The following is a 27,643-nucleotide window of genomic DNA, read 5'->3' on the forward strand; positions in this document are numbered from 1 at the left end:
ACGTGTTGGTGCTTGATTTTACATTCATAAGTGAATTGTGTAACAATGTATGTAAATTAGGCCTACTGTACTTAAGCATGTGTTTTGCAAGACATTCAGTTATGGAGAAGAAGAAAGCTAAACGTTTACAAATGACAAACAATTAAAGTTTATTGAAAAAGTGGATGCTAATCCACAAATGAAATGTATGCAAATCGCCCAGATGTTGGACATTCCTACGACGACTTTAAACATAATTGTAAGCAACCAAAAGAAGCTTGAGGATAATGTCTTTCTTTTTTTTGCTTTACATCGCACCGACACAGATAGGTCTTATGGCAACAATGGGATAGGAAAGAACTAGGAATGGGAAGGAAGCGGCCGTGGCCTTAATTAAGGTACAGCCCCAGCATTTGCCTGGTGTGAAAATGGGAAACCACGGAAAACCATCTTCAGGGCTGCCGACAATGGGGGTCGAACCCACTATCTCCCCACTGTTAACCGCACGGCCAACTCGCCCGGTAAGGATAACGTCTGACAGAGGAAGCAGCCAAATGAAACGTGTTTGTAAAAGCCAGTTTCCAGATTTAGATGATGTTCTGATGAAATAGTTTAAACAAGCTCAGACTTTGAATATTCCTATTGATGGAACAACAATTTGGGCCAAGGCATCACATTTAGCTGCCAAAATGGGATTACATAACTTCCAAGACATCTAATGGGTGGCTTGAAGGTTTTAAAAAAGGAACCTACATTCACATAAATCTGTATATGGGGAGACTGTCAGTGTCAATATCAATACTGTTCAGGCTTGGAGAGATACGACACTGCTGGAAATCTTAAAGGACTATAGCCCTGATGATGTTCTTAACTGAGATGAAGTGGGGCTATTTTTCCAGTTTCTTCCAAATAAAACATACGTGTTCAAGAGTGAGAAATACCATGGAGGTAAACTCAGGAAAGAGAAACTAACAGTGATATTATGCAGCAAAGACAGTGGTATGGAGAAACTGACGCCACTCATAATAGGGAAGTGGAAGAATTCACACACTTTTAAGAATGTACATACCTTTCCATGCCAGTATATGGCAAATACCAATGCTAGGATGAGAAGTTCTTGCGATCACCTGATGCCAGAATGGGAATGCGGCAGAGGAAAATCATATCGTTCATCGACCGATGTGCTGTGCAACCAATTGATACATCTTATTTGAGAAATGTACATGTAGTGTTTCTTCCTGCAAACTGTAAAAACCCTCTCCAACCATTTCTACCTCTATTTCTTTCCAGTCTGCACCTCCTTCTTAGTCTCTTTTTTTCTTTATTATAATAAGGTGGGTCTTTACCATTCCTTACCTCCCTTAAAGGTACAAACCTGTTTTCGCATTCCTCAACAATTTCTTTAAACCCATCCCAGAGTCTGTTTACATTTTTATTTACCATTTTCCACCGATCATAATTACTTTTTTAGAAACTGCTTCATGCCTGCTTTATCAGCCATACGGTACTGCCTAATAGTCCTACTTTTAAGACCTTCCTTTCTATCACATTTATTTTTAACTACGACAAAAACAGCTTTATGATCACTAATACCATCTATTACTTCAGTTTCCCTATAGAGCTCATCTGGTTTTATCAGCACCACATCCACGATATTTTTCCCTCTGGTTGGTTCCATCACTTTCTGAATCAGCTGTCCTTCCCTTATTAACTAATTTGCCATTTGTTGGTGATGCTTCCTGTCGTTCGCATTTCCTACCCAACTGACATCTGGTAAATTCAGATCTCCCGCTACAGTAAAATACCAGTATAACAAAATTTTGGGGACCTCTGAAATTAATTTGTTATACTGAAATTTTGTTATACTGAAATAAGTCAATTCGTAAGAACTCACCTAGTATTATATCCGTTAGTTATTGTTGTTTTTAGGGGCGGAACTACGAGGTCATCTGCCCTGTTATATCAGCTGCAGGATCTATATAACTTCAAAATACTGTACCATTATAATAATAAGAGTTACAGTACTGACAGATGTTTTCAGAAAATCTATTTTTACATTGTACCAACAAGTCTACACACACTGTTCCAGAACATCATTTTTTGAAAAAGTCTGTGATTTTCTTCTGAACAGATCCAGACACAAAAGCTCGTACCAAATAGTCACCAACCACTGCACATGAATTTAAAACAGATTATGGCACATCACTTCGTGACACGAGAAAATCTTGAAGGCTACGTGCCATGTTCGTTGCCTGCTGAAGAGTCAAGCTCTGTCGATCACAATCATTTTGGGGGTTGTCTTCCTCTTCCTCCTCATCGCATAGATCTCTATCATTCATAATGTCCTCCACAATTTCCTCATTTGTGATTTCTTTGTGGACTATTACATCACTATATACATTGGTGTAGTCGGTAAGACTTACCGTAGATGGCACATCCAACGTTGTACACAAACGCTTCCAATTCTCCTCGGTTTCCACATCATCCAACACTTCACTTTCTGCGACGTCTTCTGTAAAAACCACTCCAGCTTTTCTAAAGCAGTTTGTGATGATGTCTGCATTCAGGGATTTCCATGCAGCATTAAACATCTGCATTGCTTCCAATATATTGATGTTAATGGCTCTATTCGTGGCAACGTTGCACAGCATTCGACGGACTACACGAGCTCGGTAATGCCGCTTTACTGCATGAATTATACCCTGATCCAGCGGCTGCAGAACTGAAATTGTATTTGGAGGCAAAAATAAAACTTTTACATGCTCCAAATGGCGAGGCACACAATTATGAGAAGAGCAATTGTCCAATAATAGAAGAATTATCCTCTTTTCGGCCTTCACCCGATGTTCCAAGTCCAACAACCACTCTTTGAATAGCACAGATGTCATCCATGCCTTAGAATTGTGCCTGTATTCACAGGGCAGATGTTGCACCCCATTGAAGCACCTTGGCTTCCCAAATTTCCCAATTATGAGAGGCTTCAGTTTGTCCGTCCCTGTGGAATTGGTGCACAAAAGAGCCGTGATACGTTCTTTTGAACGTTTGCCCCCAAAACACTTATTTCCCTTAAAATCAAGGGTTTTGTTCGGCATTAGTTTATAAAATAAAGCAGTTTCGTCTGCATTATAAATGTCTGCCGGCGAATATTCTTTCAAGGCATCCTTTAGAGTCTCCAGCCGCCATGAAGACGCAACTTCCTTCGGGGCATCGTTAGCTTTACCATTTATAATTTTGTGGGATATGCCACATCTCTCCCGGAACCTATGAAGCCAACCAGCACTACCCATAAACTCAGGTGACCCAAGCGAACGTGCGAAAGATCGCGCACGCTCACATAACAGTGGGCCATTTATTGGAATGTTTTTACTCCGCATTTCCACAAACCATGTATAGACGGCTTGGTCCACCTCCTTGTAGTCGGCTGTCCTGATCTTCTTACGCTGTGGACCTAGGGCATCAGCATCAATGTTTTCCTCTATCTTGCTTTTCTGTTTTAAAAACGTAGAAAGTGTTGACGGGCTAATGCCATACTTCTTCGCTACATCTCCTTTCTTTCCGCCTTTCTCTACTTCCGCAAGTATTTTACGTTTTTCACTCAACGAAAACTGCTGTCGCTTCTGCTTATCCATTTGCGATGATATGTACGGTAGGCTACTTATTTATTTAACGAAATGCACACGAACTTTGCAAGTTTAATGATATAACCTTAACAGCAAGAAGAAGTACCTAGTTCTCCAAGAGAGAAAGAGAAAACAAGCAGAAATCAGCCTGGATTTTTATTCATCTGATTGACCGCAGCTGGACCGGTCCAAATAATGACATGAGAAGTCAAAGAGAATGTGAGAAGTGCTTTGAATAGGCTTTGCGAATTAAATACAAAGAAGAAACATGCAATGCATCTGTCGCGTTCATTAGTGGATTACAAACATCGCGATCCTACTCAGCCAATAGTGTGACGTCTTACATTGGTTGATGGGCCAAGCCTATTCATTGCGCAAAGCGTAGCGTTCATTGGTGGATTGCAAACTTGGCGCTCCTACTCAGCTAATAGAGTGACGTCTTACATTGGATGACGGGCGAAGCATATGTATTTATTTAATAGCGTACAAATGTGCATTAAAAGAAAAAAATACATTAATCTTTCGCATATTCTAGTGAAGATTTTGTTCTCTTGTTGCACTTGCTGAAATGATAGCGATCGCAATGTTTATCACACAATGTAGGAACGGTTCATGAAAGTCTGATCGCCGGCATAGACTATGGTGAAACTCATGTACCGCCAGCCTATTCAAAGCACTTCTCACGTCATTATTTGGACCGGTCCAGCTGCGGTCAATCATAGCATCAGCTGAATAAAAATCCAGGCTGATTTCTGCTTGTTTTCTCTTTCTCTCTTGGAGAACTACTTCTCGCTGCGTATGTGAAAGCTGCATTCTTATTTTCAAATCTTCCCGTAAAAAAGTTTCTTTGGATAATTCATACGCAAGTCATGATGGTGACATCCTGGAGATGCCCAGTATTCGTTTCAGAAATCTGGCCTTTACAATTTCAATAGTTCGAAGGTCGGACACCGTTAGTCTTTCCCAAATAAGTTCCATACCATATGTGAGAACTGGGCGAAGCGTATTGGTTACACAAAAGCGATTGCCTTCTCGATCGCATACGGTGCATGTATGGAAAATGGCGATCATATCGTCTGAATAACGAAATAATGTAACAAGAAAAATGTTGGTCATAAAACAGGATGAATTTTGGTTTTAATTTGAGAAAATATGGTCAAACTGGTAAAGAAAAGAGCTCAATTTTAATTCGTTAAACTGAAACTACGAAATTCGTTAAAATGAAATATTTTATCATACAACAAATAGGGAAAAAGGAAGGGACCAAAAAAATTATTCGTTATTCTGAAAATTTTGTTATACTGGTGTTCGTTACAGCGGAATTCTACTGTACAATTACATTTCTTTCCTTGTCGTTTCCTACACAGCTGATCATCTTATCAAATAATTCTGAATCTGTGTCAGTGCTACCCTTTCCCAGTCTGTACACTCCAAATATATCAAGTTGCCTATATCTTTAGAAATGAGCCTTACACCTAGAATTTTATGTGTCTCATCTTTAACTTTTTCGTAGCTTACAAATTCTTCTTTCACCAGAATGAATACTCTCCCTCCCACCATTCCTATCCTATCTCTACGATACACACTCCAGTTCCATGAGAAAATTTCTGCATCCATTATATCATTTCTCAACCATGATTCAACTCCTATTACAATATCTGGTAAATATACACAGTAGAACCTCGATAATTCGAAATCGGTTAATTCAAAATTCTGCCTAATTCAGAGAAGCTCTCATTCCCGGAAACATGAGATTTAGTTTTGCATGTTATTTAAATTGTTTAATTCGAAATACAGATAATTCGTAATTCGAAGTACAATGTCGGCCCCCTTATCGAAATTCAGACTTTTAATTTGAAACTGCCTTTACAGTTTAAAACAATAGTATGTTACAGAGTAATTTCAACTCGACATTTATCCGCGTCATAATAGAACACGTGTTCCGGAGCGTGGAGGAGTAGCTTTCCACACTTACACTGACTTAGGTGGGTCTACAGTGCGCTTCATGATTGCTAAGTTGAATGAAATCGGAATTCTTTTGTATTCAACCTTTTAAGGTACACCGTAATATCACGCAACAGGCAGTGTGCGGAAAAACAGAATCTGTGAACAATGGCGATGCTTACAGTTGAAAAAAACATGGGCACGTGGCTCATATTATAAATTCGTAGGCACCGAACAATATTGTCATTGCCGATGAAACTGCATTGCTTTATTTTAATGCGAGCCCCAATGGTCTTATGGTTTTAAAGGAGAAAGTGAAAGCCGGGGAATCGTACAAGGGTGGGGGATGGGGGTAATTGTAGTGCGTTACAATGCACATGAAAGCGAGAAACTTTATCCCCTCGTCATAGGAAAGTTCGATAAGCCAAATGTTTTAAGGGTGTCGGGCACTTTCCATGCCAGTACAAAGCATCTAAAAATGCAAACATTACAGAAATCAAAAAAATAATGCATTTGCACAGGGCAACCAGCATAATTTATCCTCGTATTTGAATTGTATAATTTTTTTTCTTTCGTTGCGTTAGGTTATGTTTGTCAGTGATTTATCGAGGTGCATTATTTGAACATTGTAAATGCACCTTGTTGGATACATTTGGGAAATAGTTTTTCCATGGCATGTGAACGGTTTAAACTGTGAATCAAGGTGATTGCATGTATTAGAATGGGTCTTAGAATACTTTGTGATGCGGCAATTGTTTACATTTCTGAAGTACGAGAGAAGTGCCATGGCGGGAAATCGTACAAATATAGTCATAGGAAAGTTCGATTTTAAGGGCATCGGGTACTTTCTATGTAAATACAAGGCATCTAAAATGCATACAGTATAGTAATCCAATGAATAAAGCACTTGCACATGGGAGCCAGCATAGATTTCTCCTCGTCTTTGAATCGTGCATTTTTTTTCTTTCTTTCGTTGCGTGAGGTTTTGTTTGCCAGTGAGATATCCAAGTGCATTATTTGAATACTGAAAATGCACCTTCTTGTATACATTTTGGAAATAGTTCTTTTTTCATGGTATTTGACTGGTATATACTGTGAATCAAGGTTAACTGCATGCAGTAACGGGCCTTAGAACATTTTGTAATGCGGCAAGTGTTGGTACTTCTGAATTGCGAATTGGCGGTTAATTCGAAATCACGTCATTCGAAGTCCGAGTTTTTAGTCCCAACGACTTTGAATTAACAAGGTTTTACTGTATCTATTAAATTACTCAATTCTATTCCTTTCTTTACAATACTTCTAGAGTTCAACACTAACAATTTTATGTCATCCCTACTTGATTTCCAGTTCCAGTTCCGTCTCCTTCTTCACTTCTTTTCACCCCCCACCTTCAGTCCCACCTTAAGTGCATTATCCGAAAACAAAAAATGTGTTTCTTTACTTTTAAAGGAGATTCAAAGTACAAGTTTTACTCATTTTAGTTTTTCAATTCTTTTCAACCCCTTAAGCAGATTTCCAAAAAATAAAAATGCATGTATTTTTATTTTTAAAAGAGATTCCAAATATCAATTTTCACGTCTGTAACATCTTCAGTTTTTGAGATATAAGTATACACATAAAAAGAATTCAACCCCTTTCTCGGTCCCTTGCATTTTTCAAAAACAAAAAACAAAAAAAATAATAATGTTAATTTTTAAAGGAGATTCAAAACACCAATTTTTACGACTGTAGCATATTAGGTTTGCAGATATACTCATTTTAAAAATTCACCCCATTTTCACTTCTTTTACCCCCACCCCCCTTACATGGATGTTCCGAAAATAAGTATATTCGTGTTTCCTTATTTTTAAAGGAGATTCCGAATACCAATTTTTACGTCTGTAACATATTAAGTTTTTGAGATATACCCAATTAAAAATTTACCCCCTTTTTCAGTTCTTTTCACCCCCCTTAAGTGGATATTCAGTAAACAAAAAAATACGTGTTTCTTTATTTTTAAATGAGATTCAAAATACCAATTTTCATGTTTTTAAACTGTTAAGTGTTTGAGATATAGATATACTCATTTTAAAAATGCACCCCTCCCTGTTCACCCCCTCAGACATGGAATATCCAAAAATCCCTACTTAGTGAGCACGTACATTGTAATATGAATGTATCCCCAAAATTTCATTTCTTTATTTTCAGTAGTTTTGGCATGGCGATGATGATTCAGTCAGTCAGGACATGTTATTTTACATATTACAGTAGAAGCCCGCTATAGCGAATACGGCATATAGCGAGAACTTTTGTTTTACTGACAGATATTTTCTGTCCCTTGAAAATTCGTATACTGAACTGTGTATTATCCTTCGGTTACAGCGAGAATCCGTAACTGATACATCCGTTATTACGAGCGATTAAGCATGGGTTATTTTTTCCGTTACAGATATTTATGAACTCCAGCTACTATACTGAGTGCGAATGATAATCTTCAGTATAGTTTCCGCGTTATGTGCACTAGTGAGCTCTCTCGTCGACATTCAAACGCAAAGGGGATGTCGGAGTCGATTAGTAATACTCGTCGACTGGTGTACTGTAAACACAATTCGAAAATGAAAGAGAATATATTTCCGTAATAAATGCATAAATAACGTGGCTGACAGCAGTAGTTAACTCTTTAAAAACAGAGGCTGAAATAAACGATTGGTTAATTTAATGTTATGTACCGTACTGAAATTAAGTAAGAATGTGATACACCTCAAAATACAGCGCAGAGTGGATAACTTATTTTAGAGATTAGTTTATTCAGTAAAACCTCGTTCGGACGTTTTTGCAGGGGACATGGAAAGTTCATGTGTTCAGAGAGAAAACGTACTATCAAACACACAAATCAAAACTATCCAACAGGAATATGTAAACACTTGATATGTTTCTTTCCGAGATGCTTGTATTTTATGTCGTGTATGTACGGGTACAGAGAAAGATATAGGCTATCTACCGTTTCTAAAGATAAGCGTATGAAAAGGCATGAAAAACATGAGAGAATAAATACGAAAATCTTTTCTATTGGGGCTTATTAAATACCGGTAACAACAGTGTATTAAAAGATGTGTAAATCACCAGACAACAAATATAAAAACATTTGCACTGGGGTCCATAAAAGTATCAGTGCATTATTTGCAGATCACTCTCTTTCTAAAACAAATGTCAGCTGAAGCTTTATATTTCAGACCAGTGGGTTATTAAAACATTGTTTTCTGATCACCCTCTTCGATCATGAATTATTTGAAGGTTAAACTCGGCCATGTGCGAGAGGATTACTTTGACCGTCATCTTGAATGCGACAACACTTCGTCAATTGGATAACTCGATTCAAAACTTGAAGGTGCAAGCTCAACATACGCGCCACCGGTGAAAGATGCGGTTGCCTGTCCACTTCCTGGAATTTAATTTTGTCTTCATTAGTAAGCGATATCGCGACTTTTTCAGTATCCATAATTGGTCTACACAATAATATGACCACGCAAGTCAACTTCACACGATTATGTTCCTAATCCATACATAGGCTAACATGCGACAAGTATTTGGTTCTTCTTATTCTTCTATGACCACCTAGATCACTTTAGTCAGTCCGTCGTTCAGGTCTCTTTTGAAAGGATTGTTCGGGCTTTTCAGTCCTCCCAGTACTTCTTCAGGCGCTCCGATCTTCGTGCCCTTTCCTCAGTTGAAAATATGCGTGTTGTTGGTTTGTTTTGTGTAAGGGTAAAGCGGAGGTTTGTATTCTTGAGTTTCGTATTCAATTTTATCTTATTTGTGGTGTCTTCTGTTGTAAGGCCTATTTTCTTCAGATCCTCCCTTACTTCTCTGATCCATTTGCATCCTGTTGTGGCATTTTTTGAGACGAGATTGTGTTGTAATAGTTTTTTCAGAAGTCTCGAATCCTGCATCCTCATGGCATGTCCAAAGAATCCCAGTTTCCTCTTACGCATAGTATCTGTAATGGGTTCTAGCTCTTTGTACATGACTTTGTTAGGTATTAACCGCCACTGTCCATCTTTCTGGTATTTTTTGTTGATGCAGGTTCTTCCAATCCTCCTTTCAATTTTCTGAAGTCTGTCAGTCTTTGATTGTTTATTCAGGTGAAAAAGTGTTTCTGCTGCATATATAGCTTCTGGTTTTATAACTGTGTTGTAGTGTTTTATTTTTGCATTTATTGATAGACATTTCTTTTTGTAGATATCCCATGTTAATTTTTGTGCTTTAGCTAATCTATTTGTTCTTGTTTGGACTGAGATTTTTTCATTTAGGTTATGTGTTATTACTTCTCCAAGATATTTAAATTGAGTTACTATTTTGATTTTATTACCGTTTATGGTACTTCTTTTACTTGTGTTGGTTTTTGGGGCATAATTTCTGTTTTTTCAAATGATATTTTGAGGCCAATATTATTTGCAATATTTTGAAGTTCTGATATCTGGGTTTTTGCTTCTTTTATGTCCACTGCTAATAATTGCTAAATTGTCAGCGAAACACAGGCAATTTGTTTTGATTTTTTGGCTAATCTTTATTTTGGGGGGGACATTTCCTAAACCATTCCCTCATTACCATTTCTAAAGCACAATTAAATAATAGTGGTGAGAGCCCATCTCCCTATAACGGAAGTCCGTTTCCAACTATTGGAAATTTGTAACAAAAAATTTGTAATGATTAAGCATCAGAGAAGAGTGTCCTTGATGCCATGCCTTATCACGTAATTCTAACACAAAAAGTGATGACTCCATCAGGCCTTCCTTGCCAAGTGTCAGAATGTATAGCTAATGCTTAGCTAGAGTGTTTACGTCATGTTGTCAAGAATCTTTGAAGTGACAAGAGAGGCCTCACTTCACACATTAAAGTATTTAATGCTTATTTTAAGTCTTTGTCTATTTACTTCAATTTGACATTGCTGGGGTGAGTGGCTCAGATAGTAGAGTGTTGAGTTTCTAAGCCCACGGTGGAGGGTTTTATCTCGACTCAGTCTGGTCTGGTGGTGCTTCAAGGTGATATGCTAACATTTTGTTAGTAGATTTACTGACACATGAAAGAACTCCTGTGGGACAATTTCCAGCACTTTGGCATCTCCAGAAAGCATAAACTTAGTGGAATGTAAAACCAATATTATTATTATTATTATTATTATTATTATTATTATTATTATTATTATTATTAGCCACCTTTCCTCCCAGGAATTCACGTATCTCTGTTATTTCTAGTGTACTTTGAATTAACCCTAGAGCCATGAGCTTTTCCTACTTGTAAGATTTCCCGCCAAGGCACTTCTCTTGGGCTCAGTTTCCTTAGCATTGACAATACTGTTCAGTGCATATGAATTGATATGAGCTATGCCTTCTTGCCAACTGTCGGCATCAACAGTGTTTGTGGTTTATGCTTCTCCGCACACTCCCTGCAATGTGATAGCATTTTGTTCCTTAAAATACTGAAGCCACCTGTTTGAACACAAACTCCAGTCCCATTTTTAACGCTAGTTCATTATAGCATTCCCCCTTAATAACCCCGCCATCAATGCAGATATTGTTCACTCGAACATGCCGAAACCAGTCGATCAATTCCACTTCCAAATCTGAGTGTTTAACTCCTGGAATGTGCATTCACTTTGCAGTATTTGCACCCTGCATTTTTGAGCTTCTATGTTATCAGGATTTTTTTAAATTTTGAAGGTGTGGACCTAGGAATTCCAAATTCTTAAGGCATTTCAGTTTTTGTATTTTATCCTTTGCTGACCTCCCTTTTAGATTTTTTCTTCTTGCTCAGTGTCATGGAAGAATACTGACGCTTAGCCATATGACAACACAAAAATGAACACGTGTACCCTAAACTAAAATACCACAACTAACAATAAACTAAAATACAGTATTAATAAAACATAACTATGAAGCCAATTAATCCAATTAATTGAAGGAACAAGATCCACCTGATCGATACTTTCACTTTTATTTAGCCTTAGGCTATTTCAATAGATATTAGATTAAAAGTTCAGAACATGTTTCGAATGCATTGCATTCATCATCAGCTGCTTACATTTGGCAAAAGTAAAATTAGCTAAAAACAGTCTCACAATTTTCTTAAAACCTTAAAAACAAGTGTTAGTAGTGCATGTGTGAATGGATGTAGGGGGGGGTAGAGGGGGATATGCATTGAAGGCGATTGTTAGTTAAACTATGACTTATTATTAAAATTCTTAATGTTAAAAACACTGATGGACTAAAATTTAGTTCACTATAAGTCTTGTGAAGTGTAACAGTACACTAAAACTTAAGTAAAATAAGTAACTGAACAAACTCAAAAGAACTACAATTTCTCCTGGAACTTTGCAAATTTCTGAAGCACACTGTAGACACACCAAAGTGAGTGAAAGTGCGGAAAGCTACCCCTACGTGTTCTGGAAGACGCGTTCTATCGTGATGCACAGAATTAATTTGAATTACTCTGCACAATATTATTTTTAAAATGTAGGAATAATTTTGAATAAGAAGTCTGAATTTTGGTGAATGGGACGGACATTGCTCTTCAAATTGCAAATAATCCACATTTTGAATTAAACAATTTAAATAACATACAAAACTGTACACGATGTTTCCGGGAATGAAAGGTTCTTCAAATTAGGTGGGATTTTGAATTAACCGATTTCAAATTATCGAGGTTCTACTGTAATAAATTAATTAGTTTTGTAATCTTACAGGACGACCTTTGTATATATATTAAATGGATATAGTCTTTACTAAAATTATGCTTGCATATGCTTTAGGTAAATTTATATTCACATTATTGAAAGGTTTTATACAATTTCTTTGAGGGAGCCCAATTTTACCTCCTGCAGGTGGGCCTAAATCATATTCGTTGCACCTCTGATAATTATAGTTCTTAACATCAGTCAGCAATGTTGAAAGTTAAAGGCTATTTTATAATAAATGTGACATGCACAAGGGGTCTTTTTTAATCAAGAAGTTCTACATCTAATTCTACTATTACCAAAGATCCCCCTGTGTATGAGCTCTCAATAAATTTCTCAGCTACCAACTCCAATGAACATAATATAATATGTAATGTAAATTACAGATGGTGCACTGAGCTATCTTCGTTCAGGACATCTGCTAAGGCATAGCTCCACCTTGCATCTGTACAAGTGTGGCTGCAGATGTAGAAAGAACCAAACAGTATGACAATGTTCATCACACACTTTATGGTCACCAACTTGCTCCTCGAAGACTTCAGTCACATAACAGCTTCCTCAGAAGAACAACTCCATTGTCTTGCTCTTTGGAAAGTGCAAGGCTGTCAAAAACATATCAGATGTAAGGCTTTTCAAGCGTTTGCTCTATTAACCAGCGTTTCGTCTTAAGTCTGACACTAGACTCATCAGAGTGGGATGTGTCAGACCCTACCTACTGATGCTGGAGTGTATGCAGGTGAACTTATCAGAAGCCTATATAAGAGGCACAGTCTGATAACTGCATACAGGAGATAAATCTCCACAATGGAATTATTACCCACCTAGCAATTCCTTACAAAGCACAAGGATGAACTACATCCATCACCGATTGAAATAAAGGAAGAACTGCCACCATGACGTAACCGATTGAAATAAAGGAAGAACTGCCACCATGACGTAACTTACCGTATACCACCTGGAAGTCTTCCATCTGTTTACGCGTTGGTGTATCTAGATGTAAGGATAACTTAATGAAGTGGGGATTCCTTTGTGCATCAGGAGACATCCTTTGCAACTGTACATACTCTCAGAATACGGAACATTTCTTAGTCTGCCCAAACATGAATCAGCCATGCTCCCATGATGATCTGCGAGCTGCCAATACCGGGTGTCCTCGCAAGTGAGTTCTGAAAGAGTTGTGTTTATCTGGAGACGGAAATGATGATGATGATGATGATGATGATGATGATGATGATGCTTGTTGTTTTAAGGGGCCTAACATCGAAGGTCATCGGCCCAAACACGGAAATGAAATCTGTAACATTACACCATTTGGTCTAATGGCAAGTGCCCTCATATTTGTCAGCCTTGAAACATTCTGGCAGCAACTGAACCTCACACTCCATACTCAAGGTCTTAAAAAAAATATACTCATCCTGGTACAAATTAAATGATTGCTGGTGTCACTTGATGCTTTGTGAATTTTTTAGTGTGTTCCTAAAAGTTCCTTAATGCTGATTCTCATATGACATAACTAGACATACACCAGCTACAACCAGATGAATGTTTAAAAGTTAATTGAATAAATGTGCAAAGAACAGGAGCTACAGAACCCATAGTTTATACATACAATAAAATCCAATTAAATATGTACCCGGGGGCAAACCATCTTTATCTCACATCAAGGTCAACACAACATGACATGACAGACAAGCAACTCCTTTTGTTAGTGGGATGTTTGAGGACACCCATCATCTGAAAGAAAGCACACCAAATATGATCCATAAACCACTACAGTAATATCTTATTACCTGGGAATCAGAATTGCCTCCAATAAGTCGAAGTCTACTCAAAACTCTTATTACATTGCCATCAACTGCTGGTACTCTCTCCCCAAAAGCAATAGAGGCCACTGCCCCTGCTGTATATCGTCCAACACCAGGAAGCAGTTTCTGAAGTTGCACAGATGACTCGGGAACTTTACCTCCAAGATCAGTCATAACCTATATAATAATTAAAAAGCAATTTAGAAGATTTTTAGGAGAAAGGAATTGCTAACTTACTTTCCTTTGTCCACAAAATCGCCGGGCTGAGTGGCTCAGACGGTTAAGGCGCTGGCCTTCTAACCCCAACTTGGCAGGTTCGATCCTGGCTCAGTCCGGTGGTATTTGAAGGTGCTCAAATACGACAGCCTCGTGTCGGTAGATTTACTGGCACGTAAAAGAACTCCTGTGGGACTAAATTCCAGCACCTCGGCGTCTCCGAAGACCGTAAAAGTGGTTAGTGGGACGTAAAGCAAGTAACATTATTATTATTGTCCACAAAATCAAACCAAACACAAGCTGCATACAAATAGTATTGATCTCTCTAAACCCAGATACCTAATAAAATAACATGAATCAATCCTGTATCAATATGGATAACAGAATCAATCAATCAATCTATCTATCAATCAATCAAACACTGATCTGCATTTAGGACTGGTTGCCCAGGTGGCACATTCCGTATCAACTGTTTACCTAGTATTTTCTTAAATGATTACAAAGGACTTCGAAATTTATCAAACATTCCCCTTGATAAATATCATTGTGCTAGACAACGTACAGCAGGCAGTTACTTCATGCAGGAATCTAGTATCTCTGTGCTATGTATGACATATGCCCTTGCAGCATATTAGGTACTATACTGAACTTTGGTAAGACTCGCAAACCTTTCCTTTGAATAGCATAGTTGTAGTGGGGACCTGTGAGTCACTGATAGTTATATGTGAAAAATAAAGTCCACATGAATGTCCTTGATGGCATGCCTTATCAAGTAAATTTAACAGAAAAAGTGATGACTCCATCAGACCTTACTTGCCAAGTGATAGAATGTATTGGTAATGCTTAGCTACAGTGTTCACGTCATGTTGTCAAGAATCTTTGAAGTGTCAAGGGAGGCCTCACTTCACACATTAATGTATTTAATGCTTATTTTAAGTCTTTGTCTATGTACTTCAGTTTGACATTTGCTGGGATGAGTGGCTCAAGTAGTTGAGTGCTGGGTTTCTAAGCCCACGGTGGAGGGCTTTATCTCGGCTCAGTCTGGTCTGCTGATACTTCAAGGTGATATGCCAACCTTTTGTCAGTAGATTTACCGGCACATAAAAGAACTCCTGTAGGACAAATTTCCAGCACCTTGGCTTCTCCAAAAACCATAAAAGTAATTATTAGATTATTATTATTATTATTATTATTATTATTATTATTATTATTATTATTATTATTATTATTATTATTATTATTAGCCACCTTTCCTCCCAGGAATTCACATATATCTGTTATTTCTAATATAGTCCGAATGATCCCTAGAGCCAAGAGCTTTTCCTACTTAGGAAATGAACCTACCTTCTCTCAGCTGAGCTAAATATGCCTTTACTCCCTTGGTTATACAGTTCCCTGGGGAGCTGGAAATCAGAAAAATGAAGTCTGTTACGAGTTTATACCACATTCAGATGTACAAACTTCAGAGAACTATTCTTCTACTTGCTGGGTTTGACTGTTCATGGCTGATTTCACAGAATAACAACATGGAAAAGAAGTCATACTGGATATTAGATAGTAAGATCTTGAGGTTGAAATGTGGGGTACATTCTTTTAGAGCAAGAATCTATTAATTGTCTAGTATGTTCTCAATATCTTTGACAGATGTATTAGGAATGCTCTGCATGCAGCAGTACTGTTTACAATCGCACAATATGATGGAACAGCTTGATAGATGGCATTTAGCAGCATGTCTCAGTAGAGTGTGACAGTGACCAGCAGAATATATTTTTCTTATCCAGTATCAAACATGGGCATTGCATTTTTTAGTATATAATTATTTTTTTTTACAAAGTGAGAAAACCTGGCAAAGATGTAAAAATATTTTTGAAGTGTAAGCAGTAAGTTCTATTGGTGCAAGGAATGGTTCCAACGTGGTTAAAAAAATTCAAAGCCAGAGTTTTCAGCTTAGAAGATACAGATCATTCTGCAGAAACCTTCAATGTAGACAAAAGGCTCATAGAACTGCATATTAAATAAACAAAAAATTAATGAGTTGGATGTGACCAGAGACTCTGAAAACTCACAGTAGTGCTATTCATAAACATTTAATGAAGCTTGGCTATGCTTCCCATAATTACTTTTTTCACCCACACACTGTTAGAGAAACTGCATGGACGAACATTACATCTCCAACATACTTCAAAAATCTGTAAGTACCACTTTTAAAATGAACGCAGACTGGAAATGATAAATGGATTGTCTTCTTAAAGTTAGGCAGTTAAACACAAGACATAATGTTTTACATGTCACCATAAAAATTGCGCATCATCAACTGGGATATCTTATTGTACCCATCATATTTATAGACCCGTAGACACCTGACTTTGCCTGCTGCCATTTCTTGATGGATACAGTACTTTTGTATCCATCTCTTGGCACAGGCCAGAGTAAAGTGTAGCTTTCACCGAAGTCCCAGTCTCATCCATGGCTGTGACAGTATGGAAGCTGCTGAGGTATGGGTGGTGCTGAGTACTGGCATTCAGAGTACAACTAGTGCATCTGAGTGTTGTGAAAGGTGTTGCTCATAGGGCCAGTCGTGCTGCAATAGCACTTTCTGACCCAGTGAGGAAAGCAATGGCAAACTACCTCATTCCTCGTCTTGCCTAGTACGCCTCATTTTGGTGCTGCCATTGGTTTTTGCGGTTTCCTTATAACCGCATAACCTTTGGTGGTGCTTTTTGCGGATCCAACCAGCCTCTGGGCTGATGACCTAACAGACAGACAGACACCTGACTTCTACATATTTCAGTCTTAATAAGATACTTTGAATAGAAAATTATTAAGACAATTCAACATAATCAGAAAGCAAGACGATACAAAGATGGAATATAACATTACCAGAAAAATGTACAAAATTAGTTTCAACTCTCCTTAAGAAAACGTTCAGAACTTACCAGACAACCCATAAATTTGTTCCTATTGTGTCATACTGCACACATACTGAACAGAGAAACATAACTGAAATATTATTTCAGAAATTTTTTTGTTTCACAACTTGCTTTACGTAGCACCAACACACGTAGGTCTTATGGCAATGATTAAGGAACAGCCCCAGCATTTGCCTGGTGTGAAAATGGGAAACCATGGAAAACCATCTTCAGGGCTGCCGACAGTGGGCTCGAACCCACTATCTCCCGCATGCAAGCTAACAGCTCTGCACTCCTAACCGCATGGCCAACTCGCCCAGTATTTCCGAAATAAAGTTGGAAGCAAGCAAAATAAAAATTTCAGACAACTTTAAAATGTTTGTGAAATACCAGATCAATAAATAAAAATGGAAGATTAGATCAACAGCAATGTTATCTGCATTTTGTTCTTGATCGAAGCTCCTGGAATGAATACTGGGAATTCAAGGAATTCAACCCTGTTACCATGGCAAATAATGATGCTGTATGTTTAACGCTCCTTTAACTACCACTGAACTTAAGCAACGAAAGTGTTTTGGAATTTTACCCTAAAAAAGAATTCTTTGACAAACCAGTCGATCTACCAACACATGTTTCTTGCATTTAAGCATTCTTAAATGTACATCGAATGAGCTGTGATTCGATGCCACAACGTAAAGCATAGGAAACAAATGCCTAACCAATTATGCTACACAGCTGGTCTTGCCTAGGCCATACAAACTGCCCAAGGGGCAATAACATGGCTATACACAGGGAGCTTTTAGAGCTACGTCAGAAAGGAAATAGACCCATATCGATGTTGCCACTGATCCTTTCACAGCCCGTACTTATAGACATGATACTGTATAGGCTTTTGAGCTTATGCCCAAAAGACCCATATGGATGTCTGTGAAAGAATTCCCGTAATCAAAAGTAGTAGTAATAGTAATAATAATAATAATAATAATAATAATAATAATAATAATGTTATTTGCTTTACGTCCCACTAACTACTATTTAAGGTCTTTGGAGATGCCGAGGTGCCAGAATTTAGTCCCGCAGGAGTTCTTTTATGTGCCAGTAAATCTACCGACACGGGGCTGTCGTATTTGAGCACCTTCAAATACCACCGGACTGAGCCAGGATCGAACCTGCCAAGTTGGGGTTAGAAGGCCAGCGCCTTAACCGTCTGAGCCACTCAGCCCGGCGGTAATCAAAAGATGAGCATTTGAAAGAAAATGTGCGATTCAGAGAGATAGTAAAGGTGCTGTAGGATATTATCTCCACATGAGCCCACACCGAGCTGTTATGAGTGGTGTTATTAATGGTTTATATTGTCACCTTAGAACAGATCTTAAGTCCAAAATCACAACTTTACAGGAGAGGCTAGAGAACATTTACTTTGTGAATAGCTTCTTCATCAGAAAGACTTTTCCAATATTTTTGTGTTGTTAATCTGTATTTGATGTCTGAATAGCTCCGTATAGCCTTTTATTTGAAAAAATTTATCTTTTTGAAAATAAATGGACTTAAAATAGCATACAAATGAACTAATCACTGCAAAACTATTTCAACTCCAAGTTAAGATAGTTCTGCTTTGCTGCAATAGGAGTTAATTGGTGTGGAAGTATCCTAAGGGAAAGTTACGATAGTTCTGCACTAGAAGTTTCTTGAAAACTGGATCAAAATTGAATGGACATGGTACTCAAAACTTAACGACAGGCATGCATTGCATTACAAATCATCACACTCATTTTTGTTCCATATTGAAAACAGCGATCTCACTTAGTTTACAAAAGGAATATATTTATTATCCCAATTATTACAATTAGTACCACCATATGTGGTTAATTAGACATGGAAATTCTAAACATTATGGGGACATGTTTCGCCCTTCTACTAGATAAAGAAACATATATTCAAAAAACATAAGATTTTTTTAATAGTAATAGTTACACGATAGTTTATACGGACCCATAGCAAAAATACAGCGTAATTTAAAGACATTACTAAAGAAATCTACATTTCTTTTTAACGAACAAGATCAACAAAGACTCATAAACATGAATCCCAACATCCCTATAGCAAGAGCCCTTCCTAAAATACGTAAGAATGACATCCCATTACGTCCCATCATCAACTGCCGAAACAGTCCAACCTATGAAGCTTCTGAGTATATTCATGACTTCCTTAAGAAACATTACACATTTAATAACAAGCAACCTGTAAGGAATTCCATTGATTTTTGTGACATCCTAAATAAATTCAACCTACAACCTTATCATACAATATGCTCCTTTGACGTGATTAACATGTACTCAAACATCCCGACCAGAGACACTATCAACATAATCTATAACAACATCTGTAAACATAGTGGCCTCAGTAAAATGGAGATCGACGAATTCATGACACTATTAAATTTTGTTTTAGACAACAACTATTTCACCTTTAATAAGAAAATCTATAAACAGAACGGCCTAGCGATGGGTGACCCAATTTCGGGCATCCCAGCTGATATTTACATGGACACGATTGAACACACAAAACTCAGAACAAATATTAAAGGGATTTGTTTATGGTTGAGGTATGTGGACGACACGTTCGTAATAATTGATAAGAATGTCACCAATAGCAGCGAAGTATTAGAAAGCTTAAATAATATCAACCCTAACGTAAATTTCACTAAGGAAGATAGAGACAAAGGCTCCTTAAATTTCCTAGACATAAAGGTCACCCGAACTAATAACACCTTTGAGTTTCAGATTCACAGAAAGCCTACACATTCCTCCGTAACCAAAAATAATTCCTCACTACACCCCGGTTCTCAGAAACAGGCACCATTTTATAGTTTGATATATAGAGCTTTAAGAATCCCATTATCCCCTACAAGCTTAAAAACAGAATTAAATTACATAAGGAATCTTGCCAAAATTAATGGTTATAAGATCGAAATGGTAAACCACTTACTTTATAAGATTAAAAACAAGTTATCCACAAACCTTATACCAGACAAACCTAATAGAACTGAATACGCCACTTTTACATATAGTAACCCAGTTGTCCACCAAATTGCTAATACTTTCAACAAATATAGTATGAACATAGCCTTTAGAACAACCAACACAACACAAAATATATTTTTCAATTATAATAAAATCAATAATAATAACAATAAATATTCAGGCTCAGGAGTCTACAGGTTAACATGTTCTCAGTGTGGAATTTCATATGTTGGACAGACTGGACGAAGCTTCATTATAAGACACATGGAACACTTCAATGCGGAAAAGCACAATAAATATTCGGCAATGAGCACGCACATGAAGGAAACAGGTCACCGTTTTTCTTCAATAGAAAAGGATCTCACAATAATCAGGAATACAAATAAAGGTAAACTTCTAAATGAATTAGAGAATATATATATTTTTCTAGATAAAACACTTAATAAAGATCGAAACCTTAACGATGATACGGAAGTCAAGAGTCCCTTATATACGTTAACGCCTAAGCTATTAAAAACAGTCAATCCAAAGCAAAACAGAGTCCCACAATTTTTTTATTTTTATTTATTTATTTTTTTTGCTAGGGGCTTTACGTCGCACCGACACAGATAGGTCTTATGGCGATGATACCACAAATATTTAAATTCTTTGAATCAAAAAACCCCCCTTATCTCACCAAATACTAAGCATGCACTTGCCCCTCCAAACAATCCCCCTCCCATATGAACATTGACATGTAATGCTCCGCCCACCTCAGCTTCCCCTCAGCGTGCCCCTCATCCTCTATCACACGGTTACAACATGAGAAGTAGGAACTCCAGACAGACCAATGCTGCTAATACAGTAAGATTAGACATATATACGGCAAATGAGTAACTACCCACTTTACATAATACACAATTCTTGGACATTAACATACGATTTAAACACACACATCAAACTCGTCTTTTTGTTCCTTTGCAGTAGAACCACATTCTTTTCCTTGATGTTCCACATCTTCTAGAAGGACTACATTTTCACATGATAATCAAACATAACCTGTCAAATACTTGGAAAAACTCGTCTCAGAGCAGCTTCAACCAGCACATTAACGTCTGTTTGCAGTGGTTATATCAAGATAATATTTTGGATCAAACAACTTAATGAAGATAACTTTATAACATTCGCCTTTTCTCTTAGCCTTTTTTTTTAGCGCTGGAACGCAAAATATAAACAAAATTCACCCTCAGGTTTGCAACCATTCTAGCCTATTGAAAACTTATGTTGACAACTGCCCCAGCAAGTATATGGTGACTTTTCTTACGAAGAGGATCCACTTCAGTACCAGACATGTGCCGTTTTTAGAATTTTATATTGACACAAATTTTCTTTTGGACAAGATTTTAAATTTGTTTACAATGATTTTAGCATGTGTTGTACATGTCATGTCCTAAATCATATTTTATAACCACTATTCCGTAATTTTAATATCATAAGAAATCACCGTTCAATTTTTACAAATTATAAATGTCATTGTCCTCCAAACAATGTTTGTTTTAAGATTAAATTAATATGGCTGATGATGCCCAATAAAAGAAGGGCGAAGCATGTCCCCATAATGTTTAGATTTTCTATGTCTAATTAACCACATAATGTGGTACATAAGGTGGGATAATAAATATACTCCTTTTGTAAACTAAGTGAGGCGTGTATTGTACGGAAGGTCGATGAGATTGAAGCACGGAATGTTAATGATACCTGAATATACAATATACGTGAATAATATAACAATTTTGAGGCAAACTATCTTTATAATTATTATTACGATCAATATATTACATAATTTTTATTTATAATATCCTTTTCTATGTGAAAAGTTCTGCCATTTAGTACACTAGTAATTTTATGACCTTATTCGATACATTTTAATATTTCTATCTCAGTTCTGTGTACAACAGGATGACAGATAAAAACAAACTAGAATGCTATGACAAACTGGCATACATATGGACGTTATTCAACTTGAAACTACACCACACCATCTTCGAATTGTTAGTTACACTGATACCATGTGGTAACTACTCAATCACTGTCAATAGCAATATTTTCATCATCAACAACTCCAGAAGTATCATGTTTTAAACTAAAAAAATAAAAATGGTCTTCCTTTGGAATGGCAAACTTGTTGCACAGACTGATTAAATCATCATATTTTCTGGAAGAGATTGTCAAACATGGATCATTTTGCTTGTAAGCCTTCTCTAGTTGTATGCTCCTGAGTAGTGAACACCTCTTTCGTTTAGGTTTCAGAAGAATAGGTTCAAAATCACCATCATAATTATATTTCACAAAAATTTTCTCTTCCTCTCCAGAAAATGATGCAGAATGTTGATGTGATGCACAGCTACATATATGTACATGGAAACCATATTACGGTTTAAATTTTGACCGCCACAGTTGTCCGAGAAAAAACAGAAGTCCTTCTTATCTTTTCTCGTATTTTCATCTATGAATTCTTTCACACATGAAGCAACTTCATTGGAGCCCCGCTGTCCCTTACACTCAGGCCACATGTAGCACCAGTCTTCATGAGAGCTTAAGTCATACACAGACACATTGTAAATGCAGAGTTTCCTCTTGTAATACAGTTTTGAAACATCGGCATGTGGAGCTTGTAACACTTGCTGCAAATCAAAAACTGCACCACAAAGTGTGTCGTCTTGTAGGGCTTTAAGTTTTATAATTTTCTTTTCTGCTCTTGCAGCAACCTTATTCTTCTCATGTTCGACCATCATCTCCTTCAGTTCTTAAGTTTGTTCACAATTTCTGTATTTTTCACAGAAATCACGACTTTTTTGGCTGAAAAAAGTCTAGATTAAATTCCATCGATACAATGATAGTTTCGCCTTCTTTTCAATGCCATTTGTAAGCTCATAAAGCTCATACATCTTAACAACGTTTAGCTCTGGAGATAAGTACTGCCGACTTGAATTTTTCCGACAGTAGTGACTCTCTATTTTAGGAAAAGATTTAATGTGATTTTGCTCTGACAGTGTTATGAAATTCTCTGTTCTGCTACAGTGATTTAATCCTCGCTTGTCCTTTTCTACAAATTTGTGTGAATTATCGGCTTTGTTTACTGCTGTTTTGACCCTTTGTTGAGACACTGATGGTGTATTCAGGAAAAAAGTTTGGCAAACTTTCTCCTTAATGCCACCCTTTCTCAAAGAATAATAGTATGACCAAACTCTTTTTAGTGCTTGGACATCATCTGAAACCATGGCATAATTACTTCTGGGACCAGTTTGTGGATTATCAGAATTATTATCTACACAATCAACACTATTTGAAGATAGAGGTCTCTTCCTTAACCTGCTACGCATAGTTGGTTTTGTGTTAATATTATGTATAATGAAATCATGCTGTCAACTGATATCACCATATTCCCAGAAAAGTTTGAAAATTTGATTCCTTTCCTCATTTGTAAATTTTAAATAACATTTTAAATGGCAGCTGCTGCTGAAAGGTGATTTCATTGATCTTTCTTGTACAATTTTACCCATCCACGAAGTATAGCTTTCACCAGAGATCCTCTTCCTTTCAATAATATTCCTCTGCCAGAGGTATTCATTTCTTGTTCTCTTCCTAGATCGCACAATTGCTGTGGACACTACTGTGTCACCTGCGAACAAGTTTTTAAAAATGTTAAAAGAGAGACATGTTTCCCCTGTAGTAGTTAGCAAAAATGTGTGCGTAACACACGTATTTGCAAGATACATTCTTCGTATTTATTTAGATAAAATGTTAGGCCTTACCTTCTTCATTTCTGTATGTTACATCTTCACGTACTGGCGGATTTATATCAACCATCTTTTCTACCACAGTCTGATCATGACCCGCTGCAGAGCAATCTGAAGACTAATAATGTTGCTTGAGTTGTATTTGGAAAAAAAAGTAGAAGTCCGTTATAGCGAGAATTCACAACAGCGAAAAATTTACTCGCTATAGCGGATTGTCGTTATATCCGATTTTTGTATAAAAGTCGGAAAACCCCCCATGCACATTAAAATCGGTATGAAACGGCAATCAGTTTGTTCAAAACTTGCGTTTCCGCAGATGATGTCCACTCTACGGCTTACTTGTTTTTCGTAATCCGATACTACGTGAAAGTATGTTTAATTTCATTCTGAAAAAAATATAGTAACGTATTTCTCCGAATCCAAGATGAACCCCACTTTTTCCATCAAAAATTTAAATCAGGCTCAAAAAGAACTTTGTAAAATCATATGAATGCCTATGCATTTTAGACTATTTTTAGACGCCGAGCATTGACTTTCATCACGCCGTATCTTTTTTTTTGCGGCTGCACAATTAATTATTCTTCATTTCCGCAGGTTTAAGGACCATTACCTTAACACTGGCATCATAATACCGAAGAGAACCCGTTGAAAATTTTCCGGCAATACCTATTCCATGCGTCTCTACAATACAATGATCCATCAGGAAATTATTCTTGCTGTCTATAAAACTGTTACTTTTACGCAGCGTCAGATATAACCGGCTACCGCTACACGCATGTCTCGCTTGCCGGGTTCGGCCAAATTCAGCAGCTAGCGATATATAGGCCTAATCACGGACGTTAAAAGTCAACGAACGAGTTTATATCGCCACGGTATGGCCATTTCGCCCTTGCGTTTTTCGTGCACATACCCCACAATTTCATCTTCGACTTCTTTAAAGCGTCCTTGTCGCAGACCACTGAATGCATTTTTTGTACAGTACGCATTTTTTTAGCTCTTTGTATTCACGCTAACATCAAATATTGGCTTTAGTTAGGCCTATGCCGTATTTTCTTGCGGCTGCACAATTATTCTACATTTCCGAGTGTTTAATAACCATTAACTTAAACCTGGCATCATAATATCGACTAGAAGCCGTTGAAAATTTGCCGGCAATACCTTTTTCGCGTAACTTTACAATACGACTATCCATCACGAAAATATTCCTGCTGTCTATAAAAAATTTTTACTGTGCGTCGAGTACAACAGACGCATTATAACTCTGCCAATGAGTAGCCATGGCTTTTCTAAGAATTCGAAGGGTCGCATGTTTTGATACCATTTTGCAGATTTGAGAAATACTCAGGCACTGTACAACCGGTTGTCGCGGCCAGCGATGTGTAGTAAAGAGGCGGTCGTTTATTGTCAACGAGTTCTGTGCGCATGTGAAAAGAAGCAGCATGGATCCGCGGTAGTTGTCAGTGGTATCCATTAACTTACTGTTAGGCCGCGAATGCAACAACCCTTGAGTTTTCGCATGAGATTCTGAGGAAAAAAGTCTTGGATTCGGAGAAATACAGTATCACTCCAGAGATTTCTGTGGCAAACACCTCAGCTTTCTTCTTCAAACAGCGTCACCTTACCTAACCGTATATGTATCAACGCATGTAGAGAAATAAGCTCCTCGCGAAAAATTAACATGTAAATAGCTGTAACTAGACGCGAGAAGATATGAAATATCCTCTGAAATCAGTGATGTACTCTGCCATATCTTGAGGTGTATCACATTCTTACTTCATTTCCCTAATAACATTAAAATTAAGAAATCGTTTACTTCAGTCTTTACCTTTAACGAGTTAACAACTGCTATCGGCCACATTATTTACGCATTTATTACGAGAACGTTTTATCCTCTTTCATTTCGAATTTTCTTTAGAGAACAGCAGTCGATGGGTATTATTAATCAACTCCAACATCACCTTTGAATGTCAACGAGAGAGCTCGCAAATACACAAAGTGAGAAAACACCGAAGATGATCGATAGCATTTTGTTGCAAACGTTTCAGTTTTCTTATTCAAACAGCGTCACGTATCCTAACTTAACCGTACTATACGTATGATGAAAACACACTTCAAGCGCCAGTAGAGAAATGATAAATTTCTCGCTATAAATTTTCATAATAGCTTTTCCGTAATTTAACCAGACGCGACAAAATATAAACTAACCTCTGAAATCAATTAAGCACTCTGCCATATCTCGAGGTGTATCCCATTCTTACGTAATTGCAGTATTTGGCCTCAAAAGTAAGCGGTCATTTAGTCAGCCCTAATTTTTAACGAGTTAACAACCGTTAACGAACACGTTATTTACGCATTTATTACGAAAATATGTTCTCTTTCATTTCGATTTTTTTACAGAACAGCTGTCGATGGGTATTACTAATCGACTCAGACATCGCCTTCGAATGTCGACGAGAGAAATTGCTAGTGCACATAGTGAGGAAACAATGCCGAAGGTAATCGATCGCATGCAATATCATCGCTGGGGTGCATAAATATCGGTAACGGAAAAAATCGTGCGCGATTTATCGCTCGTAATAACGGATGCGTCAGTGATAGGGTTCTCGCTGTAACCGAAGGACAATACACAGTTTAATGTAGGAATTTTGAAGGGACAGAAAAAAGTCGTCGGTATAACGGAGTTCTCGTTATATGCCGTACTCGCTATAGCGGACTTCTACTGTAGTTATCATTTCAAGGATTGTCTAGACAGTCGTCCGTATTAGATGTGCAGATATCAGCACCTGAGAAAATTCAGAAGTTGACTGAGTTTACCCTTAAGGAAACCGTAAGAATTTGCTTGTTTCAAAGATACCACTATGAAGAAACTGTAGCTTACCTATGGGAACCCCATAGTCACTTATTTCTGTTTGGTTTTCAGTTTCGCCAGGCACTAGTTGAACATTTGTGTAAGTCATATTATCAGCATCAATAGGAACCAGCAAAGTGTTTTAGCTTACATCTAAGTCAGGTGTACTTCGAATGTTGTCATATTCTGTGAAAATACAAGGATTTATTGAGAAAAAGCATTAAACAAAATATTCTCTATGTTTTGTAATCATCCCGAGGTTTGTTGGATCCTCAAGATTCACCCATAGGTCTGTGTTTGAGTACCCAAATAATGAATATAAAGTCATTCATTTGCAGAGGTTCATTATTCAGTAATCCTTTTGCGCTATCCTCCACTTGTGAGGATTCATTATTAGCTTCTGTATTATTATCTTCAGTAAATACTACAGGGCAGTTTTCTAGATAGATAAATCCATCTGAATTATTCTGTGTGCTCCAAGTGACAACATTAACGTTGACTGATGTTTTGAAACATCGAGTCCCCGCATCTGAAATAGGTAAATAGATCCTTTATTCGTGATGACCAAACGCGATTATCGAATTCATAAATCAAGGAAATACATATTTTGCAACAATAAGGACTAGCCTCTGTTCACAATTAGAAAAATTATAACCTAAGCAGTTCGATTTGAAGAGGTTAAAGAGCAGGAACTGTTAATTACGTTCATATCAGTAAAGATTGACAGATTTTCAGAATAAACATAACAGGCGATTAATATTCACTAAAGTGATCGCTGTTTAATGTTCCCTTATAATTATTGTGTGCA

The 27,643-nt window shown here is 37.2% G+C and overlaps 1 protein-coding gene across 3 annotated transcripts in view; it reads right to left on the reverse strand.

Moving 5' to 3' along the window:
• LOC136863052 (adenine DNA glycosylase) overlaps positions 1–27,643 on the reverse strand; it is a 140,409-nt gene that overhangs the window by 77,204 nt on the left and 35,562 nt on the right. For 2 of the 3 annotated variants that reach the window (XM_067139377.2, XM_067139376.2), the window contains exon 4: positions 14,046–14,237. The exons of the other annotated variant lie outside the window; for it this stretch is intronic. In XM_067139377.2, the coding sequence (XP_066995478.2) occupies positions 14,046–14,237 (192 nt within the window). The remainder of the gene's footprint in view (positions 1–14,045; positions 14,238–27,643) is intronic. 3 annotated transcript variants of the gene reach the window in all.

This window comes from Anabrus simplex, chromosome 2 (genome assembly GCF_040414725.1).
Source record: "Anabrus simplex isolate iqAnaSimp1 chromosome 2, ASM4041472v1, whole genome shotgun sequence".
NCBI lineage: Eukaryota > Metazoa > Arthropoda > Insecta > Orthoptera > Tettigoniidae > Anabrus > Anabrus simplex.